The sequence below is a fragment of the Mustela erminea genome, chromosome 2 (assembly GCF_009829155.1).
Source record: "Mustela erminea isolate mMusErm1 chromosome 2, mMusErm1.Pri, whole genome shotgun sequence".
Lineage (NCBI taxonomy): Eukaryota > Metazoa > Chordata > Mammalia > Carnivora > Mustelidae > Mustela > Mustela erminea.
Window position 1 is genome coordinate 69,190,815 of NC_045615.1, and position 12,410 is coordinate 69,203,224.

At 41.4% G+C, this 12,410-nt stretch overlaps 1 protein-coding gene across 1 annotated transcript in view; it reads left to right on the top strand.

Moving 5' to 3' along the window:
- The first annotated feature begins 1,201 nt into the window (after window positions 1–1,201).
- Window positions 1,202–12,410, top strand: part of ANK2 (ankyrin 2) — a 664,974-nt gene continuing 653,765 nt past the window's right edge. Inside the window, exon 1 of the mRNA XM_032333193.1 lies at window positions 1,202–1,763. Within this exon, the coding sequence (XP_032189084.1) occupies window positions 1,692–1,763 (72 nt within the window). The 5' untranslated portion in view covers window positions 1,202–1,691. The remainder of the gene's footprint in view (window positions 1,764–12,410) is intronic.

The window sequence follows — 12,410 nt, forward strand, 5'->3', positions numbered from 1 at the left end:
ATGGAACCCCACATCAGGCTCTCTGCTCAGCCGGAAGCCTGCTTCTCCCCCTCCTACTCCCCCTGCTTATATTCCCTCTCTTGCTGTCTCTCTCTCTCTCTGTGTCAAATAAATAAATAAATAAATAAATAAATAGAATAAATAAATAAACAAATGAATATTTGATTTATTTATTATAGAGAGAGAGCTAAAGGCAGAAGTAGCAGAGGGAGAGAGACAAGCTGACCACAGAGCCTGCCAGGGGTCTTAATTCCACCATCCTGAGATCATGACCTGAGCCGAGATCAAGAATTGTACACTGAACCAACTGAGACACCCAGTTGCCCAAAACATTTATTATTTAAAGGTGGGAATATGTTTGTATGGACATCCAGAAGAATGGAATTTGATGCATGAGAGGTGGAACAATTAATCTCTTGAGGAGGTCACCTTATCTGCAAAAAGCCATAATTTCCACTTCAATGGAAAGAATTGCTCATAATTGCTCACTCCAATGGGGCAGCTGAGCCAATAATTGGAAAAAATGATCAGATCTTGGAAAGTGGTTTGCACTTAGTCAATGGTAGCTCCAACTGTATCCCTGAGAAACAGTAATGCAAACAAAGCTGGGCCCTGTGTGGGATTCACTACTCCTGCCACAAGTTTTTGTGTAGACTGAGCTCTGCAAAACCTGGTCCTGTCTTTTACATTCTTCACAGGACTGCAGAGGACATGCTCTTCACCTTAGTGACGATGGGGCCATCACTACCCGGGATGGCAGCCGGAGGATGTTTTGTCATAGTGAATGAAGACGGGAGAGGAGAAGCTGGATCTTGGGGAAACGCCCAAAGAGTAAATGACACACGGCTTAAAGCACTTCGTCAGCCCATATCTGACATGGATTTAAGTCTCAGTGGCAATCCACACCCTGTTCAATCCATGAATTAATTTCCCTGATCCATCGAGAGTGGCTGGCAGAACAAAGAATGTGTGTCTGCGGAGGCTAGCGGTGAGTGCGTGCCTATCACAATGCGGAGGGGGAGAATGAGTGTGAACTGGCAATGCGTGTCTGGCATGAATGGAGAGAGCCGGCTGAGAGTGGAGATTGGCAGGGAAGAGCTGGACGTGCCCTGCAGGCCGGGGGCCTCCCGGGGGAACGTCCGCCTGTGATGCGGGAGCGCCCGCGGAGGAGCCTCCTTATCCCCACCCACCTCCCGAACTCCGGCAGTCAGTGGTGCATATAGACATATTTCTGGGAGCTGTCCATGAGCTCATCGCTCTCCCGGCGATAGCGGCAGCAGCGAGGGAAGCAGCCTCCTTTCTCCCGGAGCCGCTAGAATAAGCCCCGCCGCTCGCACACTCAGACACACGCGCGGAGCGCGACTCTGGGCAGCCGCCGCCGTCCGCCCAGCCTCGCGGCCAAGGTCGCGCCAGACCCCGGCCCGCCATGGCCCCGAGTCTCCCCGCTGGGAGGTAGGTGGGCGCGGGAAGACTTGAGGGGGCTCCGGCCGGGACTCCGCGAGGGCGAGCCCAGCCGGCAGCCGCTCCTTGCACTCTGCGGCGGAGGAGCCCGGGCGGGGCCGCGCGGCGCGGCGGCTGCGGAGCCTCCGGGTCCCTGTGGGGCCGCGGGCCTCAGGCCCGGCGCTGACGAGTCGCGGGAGACGCGGGAGACCCGAGCGTGACAGGAGGAAGAAACCCGGAGCGCCAGGAAGATGGCTTCTCCCACCTCCCCGGCCCCGGAAGGCGGGGCCTCCACCCCGCCGAACCCGCCGCGGATTCGTCAGGTGGGTGCACAAAGTGCGGGAGGGCGCACCCCATTGTCCTCTCCTCCCCCAAGGACGGGGACCTCGCCCCAGTGCAGAGGCTGACCGAGAGGTGGGGCTGACATAGGCGCACTTGGCCGCATCGCCCGGCCCAGGACCATTCTCTGAATCTTTTTTTTTTTTTAGTCCAACTTCACACACAGATACAGACACACGGACAGACAGAAAGACAGACAGGACAGACACACACACTCTTAGGAAAAACACGTCTTCCAAAAACAGACGTGTAACTTTTGCACACACCCCCCGCAAACTCATCCTCACCGCCCCCCCCCAGCCCACCCCCCCGCGCACAGAGGCACACACCCAAATGTCACATGATCTACTGCGGAGCTGCCCGATAGAAGAAACCCACCGTGCCCTCAGGGTGGCTGGCATTGCACCCCAGACCCAAATCCCCTGAGGACTCTAAGAGGGACTGCTGGAAGCATTCACTTCCCGCCCTTAGGAGAGCAGGAGCCTTGTCTAGAGGTTTCTCACCAGTTAACTTTGAGACAGAGCTACACCCGACAACTGCAGATCTGTGTTAGACGTGCAGTACTAGAAAACAAGTGTTCCTGCTCTCTCGTGTGCAAAGACAGTTTTCCCCAGCACTGCAAGGGGGGAATGCACATTGCTTTTGAATGAGTCCCGTTTTCTGTTTGTATGGTAATACTGAAACAAGGGAGTACTCCATCTGGTTGTGATCTGTGATTTGTGTCTTAAGAGTTTTGGGTTGTTTTTTTTTTTTGTTTGTTTCCTGCTGTCATTGTCTGAACTACAGCGTTACCACTTTAGGTTATCGCAGTATTAATGCAAGTGTCTGCTTGCCCTATTTGAGGTAGTGCATGGGCGTGAAAATAGGACCCACTGACTCCAAGCAGGCAACCTCTTTACGAAAGAGAGTTGGATTGCTGTTTAGAAGTAGGGTAAAATTGGTTGATGGAAACTGTATTGGGGGGAAGAGAATACCCCACAGAATGGTCTTTCTTCAGGGTGGTGTAGAAATGTTGAACACCAGGGGCTTCAGGATTTCTGAAAATCTGACGGTAAAATTTGGTTGACACTTGACAAGGTCTTTGCCACATTTGCATTTTATTATATATAGGTAGTGTTATTTTAGGGGCAACTTTTCTTTATGTGCATTTTTAATGCAATAACTAAAAATTAATTTATACTTTTTTATGGCACTCTGTGTCTCAATGAAATTGTTAGGGTTTAAAATTCTTATGGGATACAGGACTATAGTTTTATGACAATGCATTTTTAACTGCACTTGAAGCTATTTTTTTTTTTTCTGAAGAATTGTGGTGTCATGCTTCATTAAATCTGTATATGTGATAGTTATGCATCCAAGAATGGAGGTGAAATTATTGAAATTTGCAGTATAAGGGAAAGCACATCCTATGCAAAAAATCATTTTTGTATCTATTTGGCTAACTATGTATGTCTGTATATTTAAGCATTAAAGACAAATATATTAATTGAAATAGAATATATGTACTCATAAAAGCTCTATGAAATCTCATTTTATATTTAGAATACTTCTACTGATCTAAGAAATAGTATGTATGAAAATAGTTATAAGAAGAAATTTGCAAGAAAGGTCATTGTTATTTTGCAGAGTAGATACTCTACTTAGAGGACCTCATAATTAGAAGCTGTATAAATGACATAATGCTGCAACATTCAAGTAATATAATGATGTCCTCTGTTTAGACTTTCATTTATATGACCTTATAGAAGCACTGTTAGTGATTGGTGCATTAATTTGCATAGGATGTAGAAATAGGTTACTGAAATTATTGGTCATTCCTTTCTACATGATTCACCCAGGCAGGTGGAAAAAAAATACTGACAACCTCTGACTGCAGTAACACCGTTTGCCTGCAAGTGATTTTGAACAAGTTAGGAATAAAAAAAAAACAGAAGGGATAACAGTGTTTTCCTGCAAATGGTGAAATATGTTAGGCCCCAGTCCCAGTATATATTAACTGTGTCACTGTTTCTCAGACATCTTTCTCCTTGTTCTTTGATGATTCTTTTTCAACTCAATTCTGGATTGAATCAGAATTGAATGAAAATCTGTTTTTTTTCTTTTTAAACCATGATTGAGAGAAAAAGTGTAATTGAGAAAGCGTGGAAGGCCAAAAGAGTGAATTTTAATTACATAATGATGTTTAGAAATAAAAATATTTTAGAAAGGCTTTTGGTGATTATAAATATAATTGGTAAATTAGTGTATTTAACTTCTAATCTCAATGAAAATATGCTATGTGAAGATTCATTTATTCAACAAATATCTATTCAGTGTAAAGTAATATTTTATGCCCTAAAGATAAAGGAAGAGGATAAAAAAAAATCTTAACATTAGCAGTTGTACATATGTATTTTTAATGAAGACTAACATTAAGTCTGTTTATTTCTCAGCTTTTGTTTTGATCATTCCCCTAATACCTAAATACCTAAGTTTATGTATATCTAAAAAGTCACTGTATGACCGGATTCATGTTTTCATTCATTTAATATATTTCTGTTCTCTTTTAATTATTTAATGTGTTATTAGAATCACATATCAGATACTATATATATACCATTTTACAACTTGATCTTTTGGACAAAGATTTTTTTTTTTTAGTCTTTTGGGAAATACTGATGCAGCATGAAATAGCTAAAACAGTCCAGTGCCTTTACACAGTGTAGTTAAAATCTAGGTTCCAAAAATGAGAAGGTCAAGGAACAATGACCTTCAACTTCATTCTCGTCATGTTGAGGGAGAGAAAAGTTATCAAAGCTATCAAAAGTTATCAGCCTCTGTCTTAGGCTCCTAAGATTCTAGATATGTACTTCTTTTCCACTTAAGAAAAGGGTTATCTTGGGGCGCCTGGGTGGCTCAATGGGTTAAGCCGCTGCCTTCGGCTCAGGTTATGATCCCAGGATTCTGGGATAGAGCCCCACATCGGGCTCTCTGCTCAGCAGGGAGTCTGCTTCCCCCTCTCTCTCTGCCTGCCTCTCTGTCTACTTGTGATCTTCCTCTCTGTCAAATAAATAAATTAATAAATAAAATCTTAAAAAAAAAAAAGAAAAGAAAAGGGTTATCTTTATTTTATATATAAAACTGAGGCACAGAAGTTTCACTTACCCTTTAAATATCTAAGTCAAGTTAGTTACCAATAGAAAGACAAATTTCTTAGATTTCATCCTGTGTTTATTCTTTATTCATTTTCTTACTTTGTAAAAGAAAAGATTGAGGAAACATAGTTTTGGAACTAAGTTTTTAAATAGTTTGTCTATGTATATTATGTACATTAAGAGATCCACATGATTTCTATGGTCCTTGCCAGATAGTTTAAATCAATTAATTAAATGAGTATTTATTGAGATCTTGAAGTTAAGATACTTTGCTAGCATCTTTTTGGGCCTTAACTACCTTTCTGATGAACTCTGATGGGAGCTTCCAAGGCAATGATTGCTTTAAAAGTTGGAAAGCTCTAAGACATCCTTTATAATTGGTGCCAGTGTCTTTCTTGTTTAATGATCAATCCTTCTCCAAGATTTGTAGGCATTGGTGACATTGCATTAATGGCAGCAAACCAGTGTTCTTCATTGTTTGCTCTGGAAACTTAGAGAATTCACATATGATAATAATGCAATATTTATAATGAATCAGGCATGATGCTAAGCTAGGTACAATGTTCACAACAGTCCTATGAAGGAGGTATTGTTATTCACATTTTCCAGATGAGAATTGTGGGTTTAGAGAAACTGAACTACATGCTCAAGGTCATAGCTACTAAGCTGCAACTCAGGGACATAAAACTTGGTCTTGGGGCACCTGGGTGGGTCAGTTTGTTAGGCATCTGCCTTCAACTCAGGTCATGGTCCTAGGATCCTGGGATCGAATACCATGTAGATCTCTCTGCTCGGAAGGGAGTTGGCTTCTCCCTCTCTCACTGCCTGATACTCTGCCTGCTTGTGCTCGCTCTCTCTCTCTCTCTCTGTCAAATAAACAAGCAAAAATCTTTTAAAAAATAGAACTTGGTTTTAATTAATGATGCCTTGTTTTAGAATCACTATTATTTATTGTCTTCCTCCTCAAATTTTCAGACATTGTGACTATAGAGGAAGCGCATCTTGGTACTCTTGCTACTTTGAGCTATCTGTAACCATCCTCATGAAATTGCCCTTTAGGTCTCCTTTACCTTGAAAATAACTGTAGGAGGGTTGAAGTAATTTTCATTACTCTTTTTCTTCAAATGAGAATAACTTGAATTCCACGTTTGCTTCTGTATTCTCTAAGAGATCATTTCTTTAGTGTTATGGATCCTGAGAGGAGAGACTAAAGCCCTCATTTAGCTTGTGCTTACTCCTGAGAACTCCCCAATTATTCTTGCTAATTCCATGATGGTCCTGAGAAAAATAATTCTAAGAATGAGTTGGGTTAATGAGAGTCTTCTTAAGGAGGCATAAACAAGCAAATAAAACAGTAGGCTTCTATTTTCAAGGTCTTCGATGCTTCTGATATTAATTCTGTTCTTTCTTTATGGTTGTCAAGATAATTTGCATTTTGAATTTTCATGTTATGTAAAATATTTGAGTTCCAAAAGAGGATAATTTCCTTTAGACAGTGAGGGGATGGAAGACAAGGCAATAAAATAATATAGTGATACAATGATATAATTGGTTTATAGTTTTTAATTTTTAAAAATTTGCATACAGTAAAGTTCACTTTTTATACAGTTTTGTGAGTTTTGGCAAATACTTAAGTTGTGTTTCCACCACCACAGCCTAGGTACAGAACAATTCTATTTCCCTCAAACATTCCCTCATGCCATTTCCCCTGTAGTCAAACAGACCTTCCCTCCTCCAACCCCTGGCAGCCACTGGCCTGTCCTCTGTCCCTAATGCCATAGAAGTGGGACTATCTAAATAATAACCTTTTGAAAGTGACTTTTTTTTCTTTCAGCATACTGCTCTAAATATCCATCTACCTTCCTGTGTGCATTAATGTTTTGTTCCTTATTATTATGGAGTTGTGCTCCCTTGTACCACTGTTTAGCCATTCAGATAGATGAAGGACATTGGGTTGTTTCCAGATTGCAGGAATTATGAATAAAGTTGCCAATAAACATTTGTGTACAGGTATCATGTGAACATAAGAGTTTTTTGGTTTTTTTTTTTTTTTTTTACTATTTTATTTATTTATTTGACAGAGGGAGAGAGGTCACAAGTAGGCAGAGAGGCAGGCAGAGAGGAAGGGGAAGCAGGATCCCTGCTATCCCAGGACTCCGAGATCATGATCTGAGCCTAAAGCAGAGGCTTAACCCACTGAGCCACCCAGGCACCCCAACATAAGAGTTTTAATTTCTCACTTGTATACCTGGGAATAGGATTACTCAATCATATGGTCAGCGTATATTTAACTCTATATAAACTGCCAGACTGTTTCCAAAGTGGTAGTGCTGTTTTTGCATTCCTCCCAACGATGAGAGTTCCTCATTGAGAGAAATCCATGTCAGCATTTGGTGTTACCATTTTTTTGCTTTAGTCGTTCTAACAGGTGTGTAGAGGTATCACACTGTGATTTTAATTTGTGTTTCTCTGATGACTGATGTTGTTGAACATTTTTCATGTGCTTAGTTGCCATCCTTACATCTTGTTTTTTAAGATTTTGTTTATTTGACAGAGAGATATAGAGAGACAGAGAGCACAAGTGGGAGGAGGAGCAGGGGAAGACGGAGAAGCAGGCTCCCCTCTGAGCAGGGGCCCCATGTGGGGCTCTATCCCAGGACCCTGGGATCAGGACCTGAGGCTAAGACAGAGGGTTGTGGGTCGCTTAAGCCACTGAGCCACCTAGGCGCCCTCATCCTTACATTTTTTTGGTATCCAAATACTTTGACCATCTTTTAAATTGGGTTACTTTCTTACTGTTTAGAGTTATTTATATGTTCTGGATATAAGCTGTTAGATATGTGATTTGAAAACATTTTTTTTCTTAGTTTCTTGTCCTTTCTCTGTCTTTCTCAAGCAAAGGTTTTTAATTTTGGTAAATCCCAATGATCAGTTTTTTCTTTTATAGGTTGTGCTTTTATTATATTTAATAGCTTTTTCCCTAATCTAAACTCACAAAGATTTTCTCCCATATTTTCTTTTAAAAGTTATATGGTTTTAACATTTTACATTTAGGTCTATCACGCATATTGAGTTGATTTTTGTAACTTAAAGATTAAGATTTTTTTTTTTTTTTTTTGCCTACAGCTATCCAGTTGTTCAGCTCTATATGTTGATGAGACTACGCTTTTTTTTTTTTTTTAAGATTTGATTTATTTATTTATTAGAGAGAGAGAGAGAGAGACAGTGAGGGAGGGAACATAAGCAGGGGGAGTGGGAGAGGGAGAAGCAGGCTTCCCGCTGAGCAGAGAGCCCCAGGAGGGGCTCAATTCGAGGACTCTGGGATCATGACCCAAGCTGAAGGCATATGCTTAATGACTGAGCCACCCAGGTGCCCAAGACTATGCTTTATCTATTAAATTACTTTTGTGTCTTTGTAAAAAACCAGTTGACATATTGGCATGAGTCCATTTCTGGACTCTCTCTTCTGGATTTAGATTTTTTTTTTCATTAGAGAGGGAGTGCTCACAAGCAAGTGGGAGGGGCAGAGGGAGGAGGAGATGAAGAAGCAGACTCCCTGCTGAGCAGGGAGTCCTATGTGGCCCTTGATCTCAGGACCTCAAGATTAGGACCTGAGCTGAAGGCAGATAATTAACAGAGTGAGATACCCAGGTGCCTCTTTAGATATTTTGAGTTTTTCAGATTTTAGCAAAAAGTATGTATCATGACGTTTTTAGGAAACCTTAATGACATTAATATACTTTTGGCTTAGTTTTTAAAAATGTTATTTACATAATTTTCAATTTAAATATCACATGAAAATCTAAGGCAAGTCCTTATAGTCTGGGTGGGAAACTGTTTATGAAAGTGAAATGTATACAATAAAACTATATCATAAAAACAAATGGAAGGGGCACCTGGGTGGCTCAGTGGGTAAAGCCTCTGCCTTCAGCTCTGGTCATGATCTCAGGATCTTTGGATAGAGCCCTTCATCGGGCTCTCTGCTCAGCAGGGAGCCTGCTTCCCTTCCCCTCTCTCTCTGCCCACTTCTCTGCCTACTTGTGATTTCTGTCTGTCAAATAAATAAATAAAATCTTAAAAAAAAAAAAAAAGAAAAGAAATGGAAAATGAGAAGATAGTATGTTGTGTACCTACCTGATGAATAGAGAGAGTTTTCAGAGACTTTAGAAAAAAAATTCTAGGGATGCCTGGGTGGCTCAGTAGATTAAGCATCTGCCTTCAGCTCAGGTCCTGATCCCAGGGTCCTGGGACTGAGCTCCACTTCGGGCTCACAGCTCATCAGGGAGCCTGTTTTCCCTCTGCCTGTTGCTTCTCCTGCTTGTGCTCTCTCTCTCTCTCTCTCTTTGATGAATAAATAAATATAATCTTTTTTTTTTTTAAGATTTTATTTATTTATTTGACAGAGATCACAAGTAGGCAGAGAGGCAGAGAGAGAATGTGGAAGGGAAGCAGGCTCCCTGCTGAGCAGAGAGCCCTATGCCGGACTCCATCTCAGGATCCTGGGATCATGACCTGAGCCGAAGGCAGAGGCTTTAACCCACTTAGACACCCAGGCACCCCCTAAATATTTTTTTAAATTTTTTTTTAAGATTATTTATTTATTTATTTGAGAGAGAGACAGTGAGAGAGATCATGAGCAAGGAGAAGGTCAGAGAGAGAAGCAGACTCCCCGTGGAGCTGGGAGCCCGATGTGGGACTCGATACTGGGACTCCAGGATCATGACCTGAGCCGAAGGCAGTTGTCCAACCAACTGAGCCACCCAGGCATCCCGGCACCCCCTAAATAAATATAATCTTTTAAAAAAAAAGAAAAAAATTCTAAATTAGTTGTATTCAATATATATTGAATATGGGCAATGGAATGAAAAATAAATTGGGACTTTAAGCTTCATTCATTATAAATTTGTAGAACATTAGCATTCCATGTTTTTCAGAGTTATTTAAAAAAGAGTTATTTGGGGGCACTTGGGTGGCTCAGTGGGTTAAAGCCTCTGCCTTTGGCTCAGGTTATGATCTCAGGGTCCTGGGATCCAGCCCTGCATTGGGCTCTCTGCTCAGCAGGGAGCCTGCTTCGCCCTTTCTCTCTGCCTCCCTCTCTGCCTACTTGTGATCTCTGTCTGTCAAATAAATAAATAAAATCTTTTAAAAAAAAGTTATTTTATGGGTAGATTATGGTATATTAAGGAGCTAATTGGGGGGTGCCTGGCATTCTCTATTGGTAAACATGGGACTCTTTTTTTTTTTTTTTAATTTATTCATTTAACAGAGAGAGAGAGAGAGAGATCACAAGCAGGCAGAGAGAAAGGCAGAGAGAGAGGGGGAAGCAGGCTTCCCGCTGAGCGGAGAGCCCAATGCAGGTCTGGATCCCAGGACCCTGGGATCACGACCGGAGCCAAAGGCAGAGGCTTAACCCACTGAGCCACCCAGGTGCCCTAAGCATGAGACTCTTGATCTCAGGGTCGTGAGTTCAGGCCCCATGTTGGGTGTAGAACTTACTTAAAAAAAAAAAAAAAAAGAAAAAAAAGAGGGCCCCTGGGTGGCTCAGTTAGATGTCTGCCTTTAGCTCTTGGGTCTTGGGGTCGGGCTCGCTGCTCTGCTGGGAATCTGCTTCTCCATCTCCGGCCTCATCCCCATGCCCCCCTTCATGCTCTCTCTCAAAGAAATAAACAAATAAAATCTTTTTTTTTTTTTTTTAAAGGAGATAGTGACACATACAGCCTTGCGTTTAGTAGTCTGTAAACTTAGCTCTTTTTTTTTTTTTAGATTTATTTATTAGAGAGAGAGTTAAATTAGTTAAATAAACATTGCAGAGGGAATATTTTCCCACTTAAATCTTTATCAGTCACTATATGAAAACACTGAACACACTTTGCCTAACTTTCAGTTGCTCCATAGTCCCAGATTTGGGTTGTGCCATTAGAGTCTGGAGGGAGCTACATACACAGTATTACCCTTAGACACAAGCAGAAACCCTAACCTATGGAGGCTCCCACTCTGGGCATCCTCTAATGATACCCTTTCATACCAAATGAGGAGAACGTGGTTGCAAGGGAACTTGCTCACACTGAATCAGCCCTTTTGTCTTTGAAACTATGCTCCGGGTAGTCAGGAACCAGAATTTTCTGTTCCAGGGAACTCAAGTCTGCTTCCTGGGCTGGAACTGGTCTTTCCTTCCAGTCTGTTCTCTAGAGAGCAGACTGAGAGGTCAGTGTGTGCACCCCTGGCCCAAATACTGTGTATGGAGGGTGTAGATAGAGCTTGACAATGGACGCTGGGGTGGCCACGTGTCCAGGGCAAAGTCTGGTTTAGTCACTTAATGGCTGTGTAACATTAGGCAGACTACTTAACCTATTTGTGGCTAGTTCCCTCACTTCATAGGATTGTAGCAGTATTCATTGCATAAAATCAGTTTAAGAATTAGGGCGCCTGGGTGGCTCAGTGGGTTAAGCCGCTGCCTTCGGCTCAGGTCATGATCTCGGGGTCCTGGGATCGAGTCCCGCATCGGGCTCTCTGCTCAGCGGGGAGGAGCCTGCTTCCTTCTCTCTCTCTGCCTGCCTCTCTGCCTACTTGTGATCTCTGTCAAATAAATAAATAAAATCTTTAAAAAAAAAAAAAAAGAATTAAATAGTAAGGGGGCGCTTGGGTGGCTCAGTCGTTAAGCATCTGCCTTCGGCTCCGGTCCTGATCCCGTGGTTCTGGGATTGAGGCCCGAGTTAGCCTCCTTGTTTGACCGGAAGCCTGCTTCTCCTTCTCCCACAATGCCTATTGTGTTCCCTCTCTCGCTATGTCTCTCTCTGTCAAATAAATAAATAAAAACCTTTGGAAAAAAAAAAAAAGAATTAAATAACATAATGAATATAATGCACAATGCATTTTGCTTAATGCTTGGCACTTAGTAAATATTAAATACTTTTAGGTATTGTTGTTATACAAGAAATACTTAATATCAATCCCTTCCTTTTTCCCAGGACAGTGCTAGAAACAGACATAAAAGTCATTTTCCTGAGAAGTAGACATAAAAGTCAGAAATCGGGCTTGTATCGCTCCTCTGTTGCTCTTTGAGTAAATAAATTATTCTGAGTAATTCTGAGTAAATAAATTATTTAATTTTGCTAAGCCTTAGTTTTGTAATTTATAAAATGCAAATAATAATCATTCTTTCTTATAGGCCCATTATTAAACTCTAATGACTCTAAGTAAACCTTATTCCAAACAAAACTCTGCAACCCCCTACCCATGAAGCAACCACTTCTTACGTATTCCTTCTAGAAATATTCTGTGTTTATAGACAAATTCATCTGTGTACATACCTCTTTTCCTCTTTTGTTTGCATAAATGTGATCCTACTATACACATTGCTTTGTACTCTGCTTCTTTCATAAAAAATTATTTTGCTCATCACTCTATTTTTATACATACACTTCATTTTTTTATTCAGCTACATAGTATTTTATTAAATGACTATCATAATTCATTTCAGTCTTTCTCTATGATTGT